Source organism: Lissotriton helveticus, chromosome 2_1 (genome assembly GCF_964261635.1).
Source record: "Lissotriton helveticus chromosome 2_1, aLisHel1.1, whole genome shotgun sequence".
NCBI classification, from domain to species: Eukaryota; Metazoa; Chordata; class Amphibia; order Caudata; family Salamandridae; genus Lissotriton; species Lissotriton helveticus.
In genome coordinates, this window is record NC_136059.1 from 997,707,246 (window position 1) to 997,728,386 (window position 21,141).

General features: G+C 45.9%; 1 protein-coding gene across 2 annotated transcripts in view; it reads left to right on the plus strand.

Moving 5' to 3' along the window:
* The window catches only part of GDA (guanine deaminase), a 408,106-nt gene that overhangs the window by 376,273 nt on the left and 10,692 nt on the right, over window positions 1–21,141 (plus strand). For both annotated transcript variants that reach the window (XM_078675759.1, XM_078675760.1), the window contains one exon: window positions 1,105–1,132. In XM_078675759.1, coding sequence (XP_078531885.1) covers window positions 1,105–1,132 — 28 coding nt within the window. The remainder of the gene's footprint in view (window positions 1–1,104; window positions 1,133–21,141) is intronic.

Consider the following 21,141-nt stretch of genomic DNA (forward strand, 5'->3'; position numbering starts at 1 on the left):
GACACAAAGCAGCACAGAGTTCTGCTTTGCATTATTCTGCATCAAAGAGGCATTCCATGGGTGGTACATAGGCGTTTTCATGCAGCCACCTATGGTTTTGGATCCAACACCCTACCTACTAACAATAATGCCACTTTGAAGCAGGTGTTAAGGTGAAATGATTTTACTTCTCCTAACTTTTCCCTCTTTGCATGTGTGCTGCACTGTACCAAAGTAGGAAAACTTTTAAAATGTATCTAGGTATAGTATTTTGTACTTGGTACCCTTCCACTACAAAACCTATGTTAGACTCATGCCCACACCCGTGCACAATGGTGCAAAGGTCTGTGTTTTTCACTAACTAGGCAGCTTAATTGTGTGCCAGTGCTAGGCAGAGAACAGGATCCTGCAGATATGGTGCTTTCCCGCTGTGTCCATGTCACGCAACACATCACAGCAACTGTGAGTGCTGTTCTGTGATCCGTGACATCTTTATAAATCTGGGCCTTAGTGTTCGGCAGGTGGGGAAGGCAAATAAGGACACAGGTTAGGTGCACTAGAGTGCATCCAGGACCAAAAGGTAACCATAAATGTGAGAAATGGTAAAAGAAAATGACAGTTATTCCATTTCTGAAGGGTGTGGAGCTAAAAGAACAGCGATATGGCAAGGAACAGTGAGTGTGAATATAAAACTTGGATTGAAGAATGCAATATAATTACAGCAACGTTTTACAAGAATTTGGCACTGAATTCCCACTTAGTTTGTGTGCAGAAGACAACTGTGTACGTTAGCCCTCTTTTTAAATCTGAGACATATTTGTTAATCAATATGAGAACAAAATGATCTTGAAGGAAATGTGCCCTCAGATAATTGAATTCAGAGTGACAGTTTTACAGACCTCTTAAGTAAACAAATAGATCAAATACTTCAATTCAATTAATACTACAAATTAGTTGATGATCAGGTTTCATCATTCACATTGAGGAAGGCAGACATGTTTATTGGGTTTGCTCATCAATGTAACTTGCAACAACAACAAAAAAATCTTTAGAATATGTCTCAAAGTGTATTGTTGAATAGCTGTCCATGTCTAACTCTCTCATGTTTGCCTTTTATCTTTTCAGGATGTGATCCAGAAATTCATTTATCTAGGTATGTATTGATTCTAAACAATAAAAATATAGGCGAGAAAAGTCACACATGAGTACATCAAGCTACAAAGAGAGGTACTACAATATTAGCAAAACAATATCAAATCAAAACAATTTACTTGCATAACAAAGGGCAATGCCTTCAGGAAATCTCAACAACTAGGTTCTCTCCAACACTCTAAACTCCACTTGCACGCATCCTCAGCACATTCATATCCCTCCATATAGGTATATTGATTGTATAGTGTTATATAGGGTCATGTCTTATCAACAATTTCGACTGACTGTTACTTACATCAAGGATATGATAGAAGACCCTAGTTTCATTCCAATTAAACCCAGGTTTCATTTCATGTAATTATTTTATATTATATTTATGTATCACACATTAGGTTTAAAGGCCACTATTGCTGAAATATAATTTATTTCAAAGTAAATTGATCAAAGTACAAAAGTTAAATATTTCCCACCTGTTAGTATTAGTGGTGACTTTTGAATAGAATTGATTTAATCAAATTCAATCTAATTGCATTACCGTTACTATAATGACGTAGTTAACATTTATTAGGCTTTTTTTGTGGCTAGGAATCAAAGCTTTGAGTAATGTTTGATATTTTTGTGACTTCGGTTAAGTTTCCTTCCTTGTATCCAGATCCTTTTAAGTTAAACTAACATAAAATCTATAAAATTCCATAAGTAACATTTGTCAGGGTTAGAGTACGAATTACTACAAGTGAAGGGATTTCAGTACGGAACATTTTAATTTTAGAGTGCAGCAAACTCATGTTTTCTGCATAGTCACCTTGGATTTTTCACTTTCCTTTTGGAGCTGTTTCTGCTGGTATTTGGACTCAGCGTTCTGTGATGCCAATCAGTGTTAAAGTGTTTGCCCTGCCCCGAACATGGTACTGCAGAATTAGTTCCACCCAACTATTGTATTTAACTATCCTGTTAGGCCTTTGCAAGTTGTACAAAACATCCAGCAGGAGCATGGAACTTAAATATCAATGTGAGCTGTAGTGTGTATTTACACCATCCACATATATTACAAAAATATATGGTTGCCATGAGCACTATTGTGCTCTTGTTGGACTGCAGTTTAAAACCACCACAGTGACACATGGAAAGAAAAATTGCCATTCTAATGTAGAAAACCCCATGTTTATATATATTATTAGATCACCACTAAAGGTTGTCTTGTAAAGGTACCGGGCTAGGGGCCAGATGAAGGTAATTCATATTTACCACTTCTTAAATACCGAATTTTACCGATTCGGTATTTAAGAAGTGGTAAATATGAAGGGGGGAGATGTAGGTATTTCCAGATGGGGAAATACCAAATCGTTAAGATTCGGTATTTACCGAATCTGGAAATACCGAATCGGTATTTCCTATTGATTCCTATGGGCTGTAAAGCCCATAGGAATCAATGGGCAATACCGATTCTGTAATTACAGAATCGGTAAATACCGATTTTAGCAAGGGTGCAGGGGGTGTCACTTTGACACCCTCTGGCACCCCTGTTTTAGGCTTATGTGCCATGTGGCACACATACATGCCCTAAGGGCATGTATGTGTGCCACATGGCACAGGTGTACATGCACAGATGTGCATGTACACCTGCATCGGTATTTTACCATGCAATTGTATTGCATGGTAAAATACCGATTTTCAAAGCTGTGTCAATGTGCAACTTGGCACCTACATACCGAAAATGCCTGTTTTTTCCCCCTACATCTCAAAATCCAATTACCGGTCGGTAACGGCCGAATTCGGCCGTTACCGACCGGTAATTGGCCATCTACATCTGGCCCTAGGTCCTTAATTTTTATTTTTTTTAAATACTACATATGTGAAATAATGTGCTATCACGGTGACAATACTAAACTAAAAGCTGTTTCCACTTTTTAGGTCAAGTATGATTGGCCCACATGCATCAAAGCAAAAACCGGTCTCAAAGGGCAGATTCTTAGAATCTGTCCCTTTGCGACAGGTATTTTTGCATTTGGGATGCATCATCCCATATGCAAAAATCGCAATTTAAGCAATCTCTAATTTGCGATTACTTAAATTGCGATTGCATTTAAGGAATCCCAAATTGAGATTCCTTAAATGTAATGCATTAAACAAAAGAAATTAGCAATTTCGCTAATGGGGCGCAAATTACCATGAAGTTGAACTTCATGGTAATTTGCAAAAGCTTTGAAAAATGCACTTTTGTGCATTTTTTAAAGTTTCTTGTTTCGCACACACATGCCCTTAGGGCATGTGTGTGTGCAACATATGTGCACAGATCAATTTCAGGGGTGCAACAGGGTGTCATTTTGACACCCTTGCACCCTTGAAATTGCCCCCATCCCCGAGGCCTCCACTATGAGGCATGGGGGGGCACCTGTGTGCCCTCCTAAACATCCCTGCGCTGTGGCAGGCACCGCATGATGCATGCCACACAGTGTAGGGATGTTTCAAAAGTGTATATTTTCGATTGAGGCTGGTGCTGCAACCCTCAGAACAAGCCTCAAGAGAAAATACACACTTTGCAGCAGCCGTGAGGGAGGTCACATCCTAACTGAAGTGGTAAATATGAAGGGGGGAGATGTAGGTATTTCCAGATGTGTAAATACCGAATCTTTAAGATTCGGTATTTACCGAATCTGGAAATACCGAATCGGGCTGTGAAGCCCATAGGAATCAATGGGCAATACCGATTCTGTAATTACAGAATCGGTAATTACCGATTTTAGCAAGGGTGCAGGGGGTGTCACTTTGACACCCTCTGGCACCCTAAAAATAGGCTCGGGTGCCATGTGGCAGGCATACATGCCCCAAGGGCAGGTCTGCCTGTCATATGGCAGAGGTGTGCATGCACACATGTGCATGCACACCGGAATCGGTATTTTACCATCAAATAGGATTTGATGGTAAAATACCGATTCTGTAAGGCTTGTGGGACTCAGAAGAGTCCCACCTACATCACAAATTTACCGAATCGGTAAAAATACCGATTCGGTATTTTACAGAATCGGTAAATTTACCGATCGGTAAATTTACCGATTCTGTAAAATCCAGGGCCCAACATCCCATTTCTGAATTACCGGTCGGTAACGGCCGAAATACCGATTTTCGGCCGTTACCGACCGACCTACATCTGGCCCCTAATTTCATGGTAAAAGGATATTTTTAAATAACTTCAATGGAAAATAACTTCAGAAAAATATACTTTGTGCTGCCTGAGCCAAAACTGGTTCAGAACCAGTGTTGCTACTCGTCTCTCCTCTAGTGGCCCAATACATATTTCTGAATGGAATTGAGATAGTCGACAGAATTGGGTGTAGAAAATTCTCCAATCATGGGCTAGTGTACAGGATAAGACTAGCACCTCACCACCACCTCTTTGGAATTTTGCTGAACCTGAGAAGTCTACACCTGAAGAAGAAGGCTATGCTGGAATAAAGAAAACTCAATGAATCATGGCACCTACTGGTAACCTGGGACTGGGCCTGCGCTCCAGTGTCAAGTTTTTGCCTCCTATTTGCACTTTTCCAGACACAAAAGCAGATGTACTCCTGACTCCAAGAAGGCCCATCTGGCTGTTTAGGACTAGACCATTCAGAAGCCCTGGAGAGAGAGAGACCTGGTGCCTAGAAGCCTGCCCTGAGGACCTGAGCGCTGCAGCAGTTACAAAAAATTAGACTTACTCTTTTTTCCACCCTTGGAGAACTGGGACAAGGTGATAAGGCTTGCCTGGTAGTGACAAGAAAAACAGGTTTGTCCCGCTTAGAGATTTTTGCTGCCCTGAAAACATGTTCAGTTGAGCTTCGCATTGAAGATATCTGGCCTTACAGAACCCTGCCCCACTACAGTTTCCAGGCTCTCGCCACTGGAGGATTTTGAGAACCAAAAAATGTGACCTAAATCAGAAGGTAAAATCTGGAGTTGAGCCGGCCTTCCTATCCCAGAGGTAAAGCAACCTCCGCAGCTACAAAGTCCAGCTTTGTCCCGACCAGAAATTTTGCAGACAAAACCCTTTCGCTTCCGACAGAGTTTGATGATAATTCATTATATTCTTTATTTCGGTTGTGAGACCATAAAAGACAACATTTCATGTTAACAATTAAAAAGATTTAGAAAAAAGGTTTAAGAGAATAAAATACATTAAAACAAACGAAAGATAATGCATTCAACTTCAAGGAACCCTCTTTGGCTTCAGTCTTGGACCTTCTCCTGGCTGAAGATGCTGATCTCCATAACAGAGGCTCAGCCAGAAATACAACTTTGACAGATGCTACCTGCCCTTTGTATATGATCTCCACTCCATTACAGTCAGACTGAAAATGGACCTAGATCCCGGTCAACAACAAAACAAGCCCTTACATTGGCACTTTACATGTTCTAGGCTCTTTGTGCATAAACAACCTTAGAATCATATATCCAGTTCCCTTTACACAATTATAATTGTGGTGTTGTCTTTCTGCGTATTAATTATTTTTCTCCCTTTCTTTCTAATTAGGTTTGAGAGTTTTACACAATTGTAATTGTGGTGTTGTCTTTCTGCTTATTAATTATTTTTGTCCCTTTCTTTCTAATTAGGTTTGAGAGTTTTACACAATTGTAATTGTGGTGTTGTCTTTCTGCTTATTAATTATTTTTCTCCCTTTCTTTCTAATTTGGTTTAAGAGTGTTATTGTTTTGTTTTATTGGCTTCAAAAGTGTTGGCACTGCATGAACACACATTTCTCTGGGAAATTGCCTGCTGCTTATGGAATAGCTCTGAATTCTTCTCCTCTCGTGAACCTAGCCTGCATTCACTTGCAGAGCTTGAAGAGAAAATCTGATTCCTAGCCATCGTACACAAAGGCTAACATAAAACTCCTTGCTGCCCCATATCCTAATAATTCCTACTAGCCATAGTAAGAGACAGGCAGACAAAAGTACACATGGTCAGCACTAGCATTAGGATTATGTCCCATTGAGGAGCAGATGAGGGGTCAGGTAGTGTTCAGCATAGCATTATTTTGTGTAATGTTGCTGTGCCATGGAAACTTCTTCATGGTCAGGGTAGAAAACCAAACACCTAGATCACAAACGTTGCCCCCACATTGTCTGTCAGTGCTTGAAATGAGAAAATAAACCACCCTGTGCCTTAGCAAATTAAGGGGGCCCAGGCACTCATGGGTAATGCTATTGGTCAGCCACAGGGAGTTTGCCCAGCCCCTCATGGGTAATGCTGCGGGACAGCCACAAGGAGTTTTCCTCCATCACATTCCTCAGAATCAGAGGAATAGTATTAGGGAAGGGCAGTTGCGACTGGCTGCAGATTTGTAGAAGTGAAGTTGTACCAGCCCTCATGTAATGCATATTTGCAATCTATGGATAAGTGAGGCATGAAGGAAGTTGCTGATTCTTTGTCATATGGCCATGGTAACCAAGAAGCATCACCAACCATATGATCTTGCCCATCTCTTTTGCAGTATAACTCAGGTAATTGAGTTTTCAATAAGGAGATATGCTGAAACATTCACATCAAACGATTCAATACACGCAGTACCAACACAGCTTTGATATTTTCTGTGATAACTTATCTTAATTCTATTTTGTCATATAAATGTTCTTGCACAAAAATGGTATTTACAAAATGAGTACTACTGAGGTGGATACTATTACCACCTATTATTTATAATTTCCAAGACATGATTCTCTTTTTCCAATATAAAATGTATCAAATGTATGATTATTAGTAGTAGTGTTAGTAGTAGTATTATTAGTAGAGTTGTAGTGGTGGCATTATTAGTAATAGTAATTGTAGTGGTTGTAGAAGTATTAGTACTTCTTGTATTATTAATAGTATAGTAGTATTAGTAATAACGATGATACTAAAAGAATAATAATATTAATATATGGCCATGTTATTAGTTTTTATTAATAATAATATTTGAAACAGCAACAATAATAATAATAGTAATCCTAAAAAATTGCTTTAGAAACTTGTTAGGTGAATTTCCCGGTAAAGAGGAGGTAAATGCTCCTTAAATGGATGTAGGGTATGCCAGATATCCAAATAGGTACCTAAAAGAACATGTTCCCAAATTGGGAAGACAGTTAAGCAAACAAGACTGTAGTTAGGTAGGCCCTTCTGGTGCTTTATTATTGTCTCTCTTTCACAAGTTTAAATGCAAGTGTGTGAATGACACACCCTTCAAAAAAGGGAACACCCCAAATATTGTGAGAGATTTAATCCATTCATAAACAGGAGTAAACTGACTCCATGTAACCAAGGACTGCAAGCCTGCCATATTTTGTGTACAGTCATAAAGCTATTTTCTTTATTTTTGCTGAGAATATTTCTTATTGAGGTTTCTTCGCGAAAGTGTACTATTTGGGATTTCCTGTATTTTTGCAGCCACTTAACAATTCTGGACAAAATTTGGCAAACATAAAGTGAATTATAAGCAGGGCAAAAGGCTCTTTCCTGTGGAACTCACATTTCAAACTTAATTGCAGAAGGTTCCAAAAAATTGTCTATAATGTTAACTATGTAAAAAGCATCCAGGCTATGGGACTGCTTAACATGTTGGTGTTAGTAAAATAATGTAGGTGAAGCCTAAACCCGAGCAGATTTAGTGATACCAAGTAACTGGTGTGTCTTTGTCATTTATACGCGCTGAGTCAGCAAGAGCAACTCTACATTGGTGACAATGGAGTGCTGCACCCCGGGCAGTCCTGTTACCTTGTGCTACCCTCCAGTGACTCCCTCACAGAGCCGCTATTTTGCCAAGTCGCACAGCAGCACACCACGGCAAGCAACACCACTCTGCACTGAGCAGCAAGGCCTCACCCAGCACCTCTCAGCCCAGCAATGACCCCGATCAATACAACACTGAGGGGGGGTCACATGGTGTGAAGCCTCGCACGCAGACCCAATGAGATCCCCAGCTCCGCCTCAAGGGAGGAAATTAACTCTGCACCGAGAGAGAGGGCTTGGCCCCACACATAGACCCATGTGCCCCCTCGGCACCGTCTTAGGAGAGGTGCCCGTATCACCTGCACCGAAGACAGTGGCAGAGTGCAGCCTCATCCGCGAACACCGTCGGCCTGACACCACTTCAGGAAGAGTTCCCACAGAGCCTGGGCAGTGGAAGAAAGCAGGCCCATCCTCACAAATTCAACGGGCATATGTACAGCAAGAGTCTGCATCTATGTGGAGAAGGAATCACTGAGGCCCAAGTCACTGACACGCTCACAACAGGTCAGCAGCGCATGCTGAGCCACATGTGCACACTCCAACAGCGCCACATTAGAGAAAAGGCTGGCCCCATCAACAGCCCTGTCACACCTATGGACGTTCTAACCATGCTGACAAAGGGGAGGACGCCACACGGACATCCAAGGGCAGCCACACTGATAACCGAGTAGCCTAACCCTCACCCCAACATCAGCAATACAACCCAAGCCAGGTGATCTACTGTAGCATATCCAATGAACAGAAGAAATGGCGCAACACATCTGCATTGAATTGAATTGAATTGAAAAGATTCTTGTATAGCGCATGGCTACCCGGAGGCATCCCAGCGCTTGCAGCTACGAAAGGAGGAAGTTGAAGAAGGAAAGGTCAGGTATCATTATTTTGTAGAAAAGAGCCACGTTTTTAATTTCTTACGGAAGAAAAGATGGTTGGGCTCCTGTCGAAGCGGGAGGGGCATGGAGTTCCACAACCTTGAGGTGTTGTAGGAGAAGAGGCGACCACCCGCACGAGCTTTATTGATTCTGCTGACTTGTGCCAGGTTAAGCTAGTTGGAACGGAGATTTCTGGGAGTTCTGTGTGGTTTAATCAGATTGGCAAGAATGGGGGGGCCTTTACCCTGAAGATTTTTATGAGCTATACAGAGGGCCTTGAAATGTACCCATTCCTGTATGGATAACCAGTGGAGTGGTTTCAACGCTGGTTTGGCTGACGAGCGGTGGTTGGTGCTCGTCAGCAATCTAGCGGCGGAGTTTTGTACCACCTGTAATTTCTGGATTACTGAGACTGGGGCTCCTAGGTAGAGCGCGTTCCCGTAATCCAGCCTCGACAAGATCATGGCTTGGAGCAGGGTTTTTCTGGCTCTGTCGGGCAGTTGAGGGAGGATTTTACGGATGGATTTGAGCAAGCGGAAGCAGGTGGCCGCAGTTTTTCTGGCTTGTACTTTGAAGGTAAGATCATTGTCTAGCCAAAAACCCAGGCTTGATCACGCTTCTGGGAGTTGGGCTAGCGCCCATAGAAGAGGGCCATAGCGTGGGGGAGTAGAATGATACATTTCTGCCCAATAACATCAATTCGGTCTTTTGGTTATTGAGTTTTAGCTGGGACAAGCCCATCCACTTTGATACCTCCTCCAGACAGTCACTCAGACTCGTGTGGGATAGTTCAGCCTGATTCAGAGAGACCACGAGCTGAGTGTCGTCAGCATAGCTGACCAATTCAATTCCGTAGGGAGCCACTATCTTAGCTAAAGGTGACATGTACACATTAAAAAGTGTGGGGCTAAGGGAAGAGCCCTGTGGCACCCCACACTGCAGGGGTAATGGCGCGGAGTGACAGTCTCCTTCAAATACTTTGAAATATCTCTCAGAGAGGAAGGATTCCAGCCAGGAAAGAGCTTTTCCCGAGACTCCGATTTCGTTTAGACGGGCTAGAAGGATACGGTGACTCACCGTATCGAAGGCGGCGCTGAGATCCAGGAGGATGATGGCCACATTGCCACCTGTGTCCAGGATCCTCCTGGACTCCTCCACCACCTTAAGGAGTGCCGTCTCCGTCCCTTGTCCCGGGCGGAAGCCTGTTTGAGAGGGATGGAGTAAATTGGAGGCCTCCAGGAATGAGGACAGTTGCTGGTTAATGAGTTTTTCTGCCAATTTACTCATGCCCCGGAGAAGGGAGATGGGACGATAGTTGGATAGGTCTCCAGGGTCCATGTTAGGTTTTTTCAACAACGGTTTAACCATGGCCATTTTCCAGTCCCGTGGGACTGTTCCAGTTTCGATCGAGGTGTTAATCAGGTTAATGACTGGTGCTTCCATGATGGGCTGGACTAGCTTCAGGGTGTTAATTGGGACGGGGTCAAGGGGAGAGCCACTTTTGATTGAGTTAAGAAGGGGGGGAATAATTCCTTGGTGAGGGGGGAAAAAGAAGAAAGTTCGGGGTGGGGCCTTGAGAAAGGGGTTTAGGTAGCAGCGAAGGATCAGGGGTGGTGATAGGTGGGAGGGCCAGGAGAATATTTTGAATTTTATTGTAAAAGAAGAGTGCCAATTCTTCACAGCGAGCACCAGATGATTGAGGGGCCGGGGGGGGGGGGGGGGGGGGGGGTCAGGGGGTTTTAGCAAACTTTTGAGAATAGTGAAGATTTCTTTTGATGAGTTAGAGGATGCAGAGATTTTCTCTGTATAGAAGGCTATTTTAGTAGTCTTTAGCGCAGCTTTGTAGGTTTTGATGGAGGCTCTGTATTTGGTTTTAATTGCTGGGTCGAAATTTTTCCTCCATAGTCTCTCCTCTTTTTTACAGCTCTGTTTGAGTTTTCGGAGCTCTAGGCTAAACCAAGGATGATTAATGCATCCCCTTTTTTGGATTACAGATTTCTTAGGCAGGGTGACATCCAGTGAGTTCTCTATCCACTGGTTGAACTCTGAGTTCGCTAGATTTATGTCATGGTTAGCAGATGGTAGAGAGATCCTTAGTGCTTCCGACCATTCGCTTATGTTGAGTTTGGACCAGAGTCTTATCTGTTTGGTACTAAACGGTTTGGCCGGGGCTGGTGGAGGAGAGCTCCAAGAGAAAGGTATGATGAAGTGATCTGACCATGGGATAGGGATCGGATGCAAAATAGTTAGATCGGCGATATTGGAGAAAATGGGATCAAGCAGGTGTCCCTTTATGTGTGTGGGACTTTGAATTTTTTTAATAATTTCGCAGGTCTCTAGATCTTGGGTCAGATCCACGGCTATCGTATCATGTGGATCATCGAAGTGGACGTTCAGATCTCCTAATATAGTAAAGTTGGAGGCCGAGCTGGCGAGGTTCACAACAGCTTCCAGCAATGTCTTGTGAAATTGTCCTAGGGATCCTGGTGGACAGTAAACTTGGAGCCCCGTAAATGAGGCTGAGGGTGAAAGGGTGATCGAAAAATGGGCGTTTTCACAGTCCCGCAGTGGGCTGTCTAAAAAGCGACAGACTAAATGCTCCTTATAAAGGATGGCGATCCCACCCCCTACTTTCCCTGTTCGGTCAAGATGCTGGATTAAGTAGCCCGGAGGTAGGGCCTGAACAATATCTGGGCCTGAACTGGGTCCTAACCATGTTTCGGTGAGAAACAATGCGTCCAATGCCCCATCCTGAAGTAAGAATGAGATCTCTAAGGCGTGTTTTGGCAGGGAACGGCAGTTCAGAAGTGCCATATTCAGATTTTGTGCTTGTTTCTGCCTGATCTCTGCCGGTTTGAACAGTTGATAAGGACAGTGTCGGCAGTGGTATTGATTGTGTGAAGGGTCTAACGCATGTTTGCACAAGGGTTTAGGTAGGGATGTGGCATAGTTTAATTGCAGAAGGTGGGAGCCTGAATATGTGATTGGATCAAGCAAGGGGAGGACAGAGTGACAGGCCCCTGGGCCCGTCCAGGCGCGGACGGGCGCAGACGGGCAGGACTCTGGCATGACTCCGGCGTGAGTACGGTGCGTCCGCCACTGGTGTCCGCTACGCGGAGGGGGGCCGTCCCTTTGTATAGGGAGCTAGAGCGCACCAGAGCGCTCAGTCACACCCAAGATGGCCGCTGTCAATGCTTCGCCTCCCCGGGACCACACTCTCAGCGTCAATGCTCGGCTGAGAGTGGGCTCGAGCAGCGAAGGGAAGAGGCTGAAGTGTCTGCCAAACAAACGCTTATTACTCAAGCGGAAAAGCACCACAAGTAAAATGCAATAAAAATGCTTTTCACATCAAGCGAGGGTGATGGTGGTAGAGTTATGAGCATACAATTAAAATGAGAGAGAAAGGACCTCCCGGCTTCCGCCTCAGGAGGGTGAAGTAAGCGCAAATTGTCCAAGTAACAATAACCCCGACCACACTGCACCATCAGACAACAGCACAACCATAGCTACTCGCCGACCTCATGGCATCAATTGCTTCCCTCCGTGGAACCCTTTGTAATCACAGGACCATCCTGACGCATGCAGCTCACTGGAAAGACCGGGTCGACTGCCTAGAAACCTACTTTTTGGCCCCGGATATTGCCAATGAACGCAAGGGGCCACTTCTCATTAACCTTGCAGGAGCAGACCTTCACAAGATTGTGAAGAAGGTAGTCAAAACAGTGACCCCATACACATATGATATGCCCTGAAGAGATTAATCACAGAGTACCTTGAACTGTTTTCTAACCTGGACTATGAAAGGTTCCTCCTCAAGACAAGAACCAGAAGAGTCTGTTGACGTATTCTTCGCCCACATCAAAGAACTTGCCAGCACTTGTATCCTACCTGATGAAGATTATTAAGTGCACACACAGTTCATCCATGGATGTGCCTCCTCCAGACTCAGAGAGCAGATCCTGCAGGTACCTAACATGCCAATGAAGGACATGCTCACTCTAGAAAAGTCCAAAGAGTTGTCAAAGGCACGTGCCTGGCACATGCACAAATGCCCAGCTGGAGACAAGAAGTGACCAGTGTTCGAAGCCGTAGTCCCCGTCCCGCACCACTGTCACCAAATGCCAACCCCCTGGTGACACCACAAATGGACTCCACACAAGTTTGATAAAAACGAGTATAAATTTTATACAAAAAGATATATGATCAGACCACACGCTACAAAAGCCAACATATAATAAAGGGTAATATCTGTTCCGGCTGGCTGGTAGGTTCAAATCCCAGCCACCGCCTTCAAAAGGCTATGATGTTCATAATGCCAGAATCACACACGTTGCATTGGACAAACAATGGTGCACTGCGTAACAATACAATCCTGTGCTGGGCAAAGGAGAAATAATACAATGCGTAACGATACACCCCGGTACCTTGCGATGGGAGAAATAATGCAATGCGTACCGCTACAATCATGTACTGCGCAATGAAGGAATAATGCAATGCGTCACACCCAAATCACGTACTTTTCAATGAAGAAGTAATGCAATGCGGGCCGCTACAATCATGTACTTTGCAATGTAGAAATAATGCAATGCGGGCCACTACAATCCTGTACTTTGCAATGGAGAAATAATGCAATGCGTAGCACTACAATTGTGTACTTCATTATGCAGAAATAATGTCGGGCATCATAACAGCCCGGCAGTTAGTTAGCAGCAATATTGGCAATGTGAATTACGACAATCAGCCTCTTCGATAACAGTTGCCTCCCACACGGTTCAACAATGACATAAAGGGATGTATGTCGTTACTACGCATGCTTTTACAACGCATGCCTTTACCATGCAACTTTTACAACACAAGTCGTTACAACGACTTGCGTTGGGGGGTGCTGGATAGTGAATAGTTTACTTTACTATTCCAACTCCAAGCCTCGTGGATAGTAGGGAAGGTTTTGGATAGTAAATTAAACTATTCCCTATCCTACAGCGCCCCCCAGCGCAAGTTGTTGTAACGACTTGCATTGTAAAAGTTGCGTGGTAAAGGTAGTGCGTGGTAAAAGTTGCGTTGTAAACGCTGTTTACCACATAAAGTACAGCTTCTTACTCTGGCCCCTGTACTGCCACTCCTTTTGTCAGTATGGGCCCCACTCTGAACCGAACCAAAGGTCACGTCGTCCGAAGGACTGAGAGGCCGAGAGAGTGTCCCTCCGAGCCCGCACACCGCCCAGGTAGTGATCCACGTTGCCTGGGGGCACGACCTCACTCTCCTCTCCTTCTTCAGCGAACTGGGTCTTCCGTGCAGAACTTTCTCAATGGGCGTCAGCGGCTCGGCCTGGCAGCTCAGCTCCTCCGGGGCTGACGTTCCGGGCTGCGACTGTTAGGAAGGTCTCAGACGGCCGCATGGCACACGTACCCCGCGCCCCTAAGATTACTTGACTCCGGGTGCACGTTCACCACAGCCCCCTCTGGGTCTCCTCTGGCACGAAGCCACGCAAACAACGCTGATGGGACTCCACGTTGACTCCGAGTGCACGCTCACCAGGCACTCCTTCCTGCGGTCTCAGTTGGCACCAAGACACGCACACAGCGCTGCAAAGACTCACTTTCTTCCAGTGCACATGATGATCAGCCGATCACCTCCACAATCCCAGGTTTCACCAAAGCACGCACACTGCTTCACTGAGACTTACTCCAACTCCGGTGCCCCGATATCCAGGCGCTCTTCACCAACGCCTTCAGCCGCACCACGACACGCTCAACGTGTTTGAGCCTCACTCCTCCTCCGGTGCACTCGATGACCAGGCGTTCTTCACCAATGCCTACGGTTCACCCCAACACGCACCCTGCGCGTCCGAGACTCACTCCACTTCTGATGCAAACGTTGATCAGGCGCTCCTCACCAACGCCTCCTGTGCACCACGACACGCACCCTGTGCTTTTGAGACTCACTCCACCTCCGATGCACACGCCGAACAGGCGCTCCTCACCAGTGCCTGCTGTGCAACGCGACACGCACCCTGTGCCTCCGAGTCTCACTTCAGCTTCAGTGCACATGCTGACCAGGCGCTCTTCACTAACGCCTGCGGTGCAGCACGACACGCAAGCAGCGTGTCCGAGACACACTTCAGATTCGGTGCTCACGTTGACCAGGCGCTCCTCACCAACACCTCTTGTGCACCAAGACACGCACCAAGCGCGTCTGAGTCTCACTGCTCCTCCGTGCGTCCAAGATCACAGAACACACCTTCCGAGGGTCTCAAGCTGCCACAACATGTGCCCACCGCGTTGCTTGAAACTTCTCTGGAAACTTTTGTGTTTCAGTGTTTCCAAACAGGGAGCCAGCTCACCTTGGGCCCTTGGGGTTACAAGACACAGCACAAAGCATAGACTTCGTCAAGCAGGGGGACCCAGCGCACCAAGCACAGTCCCAACAGCCTCTTCCTTGGTTAGAACAGCAAACTGCAGACCTGCCCCAGATCACGAAGCAAGGATTGGTCCTTACCTAGCAGTCTCTTCAGTTGTTCCTTCCTTAGCAGAGGTTCCTCTTGACCACGAAATGGGCCCAAACCTTTTCAGTCTCAATCCATTTCTGTTCCATTCCCCCGTTCACGTGTTTCAGCTCTCATAGTTGTACCCCTTAATGTCTTTGAAGTTTGCTGTGCTCAGGGGTCCCTGCCCCTCCCTAAATCAGTTCTGGGTGTCTCCCTCCCAGTGTCACCTTTCTCCCTTTGATACTGGGGATATGGATCCTTAATCACTCTTCAGGAGAAGGGTCAATTGTTTTATAGCAGCAGCCCAGGCCTCTTCACCTCCTGGGGCTTCTCCTCGCCTCCTCTCCAGATGCTGGTCAGCCTGGTGCCATCTCAACCCCTCCCTTGGGTCAATACCTCCCCCAGCTCCTCTCACCCTCCCAGATCCAGGCAGTCAATCCAAATTCAGAAGAGACACACAGAAATGCTTAAAGCACAAAATGCAGCCACTTTCTAAAAGAGTGGCTTCTGAACACACAGTGACAAAATCACGTTCATAGAAAGATGTGTTATGACACTGTGAGTCAAATCATACTAAACTTCACCTCTACATTTTAAACTAGGCTAATATACACTATACCCAGCCTCCCCCATTCTGTCCTATGAGCAGAATGGCCTTTCACCAGTGAAAAACTAAATGGAGTGTTTTTCACTGTCAGGACATAGCAAACACCTCAGTATATGTCCTGCCTTTTACTTACACTGCACCCTGCCCAGGGGTTACCCGGGACCTACCACAGGGGTGCCCACTGTGTACTCAAAAGGGAAAGTAAGGCTGACGAGTGATTGCGCTTGTCAGGACAACATGCTAACTTAGCAAACTGCGCGCAGGCCCTACACTGCAGGCTTGAGTTACCTTTTGCACGCACCTTTGCATTACTAGCCCTGGCACACACAGTTCACATCACTAGGGACTTTACTAGTAAAGCAAACATACCAATCATGGCCATTACACTTTACACAGGGAACACTTGTACTTTGACAGTGATCAGCAGTGGCAAAGTACCCAAAGCATCTAAATTGGCAACTCTATGTCAGGAAAACGGTCTGGGGAAAAGCAGGGTGTATTGTGGCTAAATAGCCGTTTTTAACCTGTAAAACGGGGAATACTGTAATGTGACAGATCGTCGATTTTAGACTTTTTAGCTCACATTATTTTGCAAAGCACACACTGTGAAAGCGCTTGATTTACACCTACCTTAGACCCCTGCTGGACCCCCCCGCAGCCGATTTGGGCACTGCTAGGGGGCAGGAAAACCAAGCAAACAGCCGCTATCTTGGGGGAGGTGTGAGGGGAGCGCTGCTGCTGCCTGGCCACGCCCACCCCGAGACAGTCCCATAAAACATCACTCTTTGTGGCGCTGGGTATAATGCATACTCTCTACTCTTGAGGCGGAAAGCCGGGAGGTGAGAGGTACGTAGCGAATTGTTGCTGAAAGCTAACCATCGATTTTAAGATTTTTAGCTTGTTTTATCTGTGTATTGTGGCTAAATAGCTGTTTTTAACCTGTAAAACGGGGAATACTGTAATGTGACAGATCGTCGATTTTAGACTTTTTAGCTCACATTATTTTGCAAAGCACACACTGTGAAAGCGCTTGATTTACACCTACCGTAGACCCCTGCTGGACCCCCCCGCAGCCGATTTGGGCGCTGCTAGGGGGCAGGAAAATCAAGCAAACAGCCGCCATCTTGGGGGAGGTGTGAGGGGAGCGCTGCTGCTGCCTGGCCACGCACACCCCGAGACAATCTTCCAATAAATGTCTGGCCCTCACAGGAGGCGCAGCGGACAGGCGCGCCGGAAGCGCGCCAAATGTGCGCCAAAGGCAAGCCCGTCTGTGCCCGTCCGTGATCGCCCGGGATCAGGGGCAGGACCCTCTGTAGGTTCCAACCTCCGGAAAAGTTATAGCGCCCTAGAACTGCGGAAGCTATGTCCCCCTTTAGAATATCCATGTCGACATAGTCTAAATGTAAACAATCAAGAGAAAAAGTGTGCACACTGCTCCTTCTTGGTTAAAAGACAACTGGGATCGAGACACAAAGGGAAGATACTGAACCTGGCCTTACTAAACTGCCGCTCCCTAGGGAAACACAAGATGGAGGTACACGACTACCTAACAGACGGTCGAATAGATGCCCTCTTTCTCACGGAAACGTGGCTGAACGCCACATCAGCACCAGACATATTGGTGGCCCTCCCTCCAGGATACGACATCAAAAGAATAGACAGACCAAAGGGAAAAGGGGGAGGAATCGCTATAATTCACAAACAAGATCTGATCTGCACTCTAGAGGGAAGGGATCTTGACAAAAGCGAAACAGGCCTCTTCTCCATCTCAGTGCACCAGGGATACTGCATCAGGGGATATCTTATATATCGCCCCCGGGCCCCGCAGCCACTTTCCCCACCCAACTGATGGAAACCCTTACGCTCTCTGCTCTAAAACATGAAAGACTCCTCCTGTTAGGGGATTTAAATTATCACTTTGATGACCCCAAGAACAACGAGGCCCAGGAAATTAAACAGGAGTTAGCTGGCATCCAGATGCTACTTAAATCAGAACATCCAACTCACTGGCAGGGACATCTCCTAGATCCCATCTTTGCCAACTGGGATGCCTTAACCATAGACCCACCCACTCCAGTTATATGGTCTGACCACCTCCTTGTAACTTTTAGGGTATCGGTACCGGATGATGGATTACACAAGGAACCCACCCACGTCAACAAACGTAGGAAATGGGCTAAATTCTCCACAGAGGCCTTCAATAAAATCATAACATTAGAAGCCCCCCTTGGAGACAAAGATATAGAATCCACCTGCTTAAATCTCAATAAGCTGATCCTAAAGGCGCTTGACCATACAGCACCATGGACTCATAAGGATCCGGTAAGACGGAACAAATCCGCCCCTTGGTTCAACGGTGAACTCCGAGACCAAAAAGCAAAATGTAAAAATTACGAGAGGAAATGGCGGATACACTACCTCGAGGCAGACAGAATTGAGTATAAGAACAGTGTTAAAATATACCATGCACTCATTCAAAATACTAAGAAATCCTACTTCTGTACGAGAATCAAAGACGCCGACAATTCCATGAAGGAAATGTTTTTAGTATACAGAGAACTCTCTGATCTTACCTCATTAGCCACCCCCATGACGGGATCAGTCAAAACGTGCGACTTAATAGCCGAGTTCTTTGCAAACAAAGTGGACAAAATCTACGCTGGCTTCCCAGACAAGGCCAGAGCAGGCAGGGAACAGGTAGACAACCACATACAGACACAGGAGGATAAATGTCTCTCAGCATTCATAGTTCCGCCTAAGGAAACCTTATGCTGTATAGCAAACAGTATTAAATCAGGATCACCGAGTGATCCTGCAACCCCCAAAAGACTCCATGGCAGCATCACCACCCTGGAACCCCATATTAGTCACCTCCTGGCTCTCTCTTTTAGTACAGGACAAGTCACCATCCCATGGAAAAAAGCGACTGTCCTGCCTCTGAGGAAAAAAACCAATATCAGTATAAAAAAGTTGGATAACCTCAGACCCATCTCCTTTCTTCCCGACTTCGCAAAAATCGCTGAGAAAGCTGTGAATATACAGCTCTCAGTATTTGCTGAAGCTAATGGACTTCTCCATCCCTCTCAGTCGGGATTTCGAGCCCTTCACTCGACCGAGTCTGTCTTCAACAGAAGCCCTACGAGGATATGCTGATAAGGGCCAAACGGCGGCACTAATTCTCCTTGATCTTAGTGCCGCCTTCGACACTGTAGCCCACCACACACTGCTACAGTGTCTGAAAAAGGGAGGAGTAAGAGGAAAAGCCTGGGAATGGATGAAATCCTTCCTAACCGACCGAACCTTCCAGGTCGCCCAGGGCCAGTTTAAGTCCAAGGAAATAAAACTCAATCAGGGAGTGCCACATGGCTCTAGTCTCAGCCCCACTCTTTTCAATCTATATGTGGCTCCCGTAGGAGGAATTACAGATACGTTTGGGGTTGAGATAGTATCGTATGCTGACGATACGCAATTGACTGTAACCCTAACGCAACCAGAGAAGCAAAGCGCCACCAACTTTGCGGCTTGTATGCAGAAGGTGGCACTCTGGATGGCAGACAATTGCCTCCACCTGAATGGCAACAAAACGGAGGTATTGATCATAGGCAAAGCTCCATCAGTATGGACTTCAGCATGGTGGCCGGAAGAGCTGAGTGAACTGCCCACTCCAAGCCATTTAGTAAAGAACCTAGGGGTCTGGCTAGACAAAAACCTTACGCTCGACCACCAGACCAAACAGGTAGCAGGAACCTGTTTCGGGATACTACGGGTCCTTAGGAAAACGCTTGACCTTATGCCCGTACCAGTGCGCCAGACCATAGTCCACAGCCTGATAACATCTAGACGAGACTATGGGAACGTTCTGTATCTAGGAGCCAACGAAAAAAGTCTCTCTAGACTTCAACGAATACAGAACGCAGCGGCCCGTCTGATCCTACAACTACCCAGGAGAGCTTCATCTAAAATAGCTCTGAAAACCCTCCACTGGCTCCCGATCAGGGAACGGGTGACTTTCAAAGCCCTATGTACAGGTCATCGCATTCTGCATGACAAAGGTCCAAGATACCTACGTGGTCTTCTGAAATGGTACGAACCCACCCGCCAACTGAGATCATGTGGGACGGGGCAGGTTCATGTCCCGAGGGTCCAAACAGCCAAAATGGGTGGAAAATCCTTCAGAGTCAAAACGGCCAAGAAATGAACCAACTGCCAGTGGAACTGCACACCGAACTATCAGAAACAAAATTCAGGAAAGACCTGAAAACACTACTCTTCCCCAACAACTAAAATCGAAAGAAGCGTCAGCAAAGAATTACTACTATTAGCATTTACAGCTCGGGGACACACTTGCTAGTGTAACCAGGCGCTTTACAAAATACTAATAAATAAATAAATAAATAAATAAATAAAAAGTTTAGGGAGCTTTAGCCAAAAAGGCCAAGTCCTACACACTGCATGCAGGAAGCCAAACCATTTCGTGAAAGAGTGTTGCTTCAAGTCGAGGACAACGAAAGCTCACCTCAAGCAGATACATTCAGTGGACACTCCGCCAGAACTCCTAGAAGGAAGCAACATGGAAGATGACAGTCTGGAGAGCATCCATACTGTACATGCAATAAAACCAAACAGCTGCCAGACACGAATGGTGTCAAGGTGCCAGGTGCGCATTCTAGACTCCCCATCAGAGCCCTCCTCGGCACAGCCGCCTTCTTCAACAGTAGTGCCATGGAGCAGTATCTCTCCATGCCAACAACCCTGCCCCTCAAGCCTACAAATGTAAGAGAATGCGCCTACAGGAACACAACACTCCTACAACTAGCAGGTGTGTTTTAAGCACAGCTCAGTCACCACGATGTCACCACGAGAGCCAAGTTGTTTGTCTCCCAAGAAGGCATGGGATTCCTACTCCGGCGGCAGATGGCACAGGACCTCGGCCTCGTCCAATTCACCTTCCTGGTCCATGCCTTACAGTAGAGATGCTGGTGCAGGAGTTCTCCATGCTGTTCAAGGGTATTGGATGTCTCAGGCATTGCACAGTGCATTTGCATATCGACAAGTCAATAGAACCAGTTGCACTCAGACGCCGCAGATTTACATTCCACCTGCACCCCAATGTCGAGCAGGAGCTGTAACAATTAGAAGATGAAGGAATCATTGAGGAAGTGGTTGGGCCTACCTTGTAGTGGGCAAGAAACCAAAACATCCATGGGCAGTCTGGATCTGTGCCTATATGAGGATACTGAACCTTGCGATCAAACGAGAGAGGGACCTGATGCCCACTGTCAACGATATCATCAGAGAACTC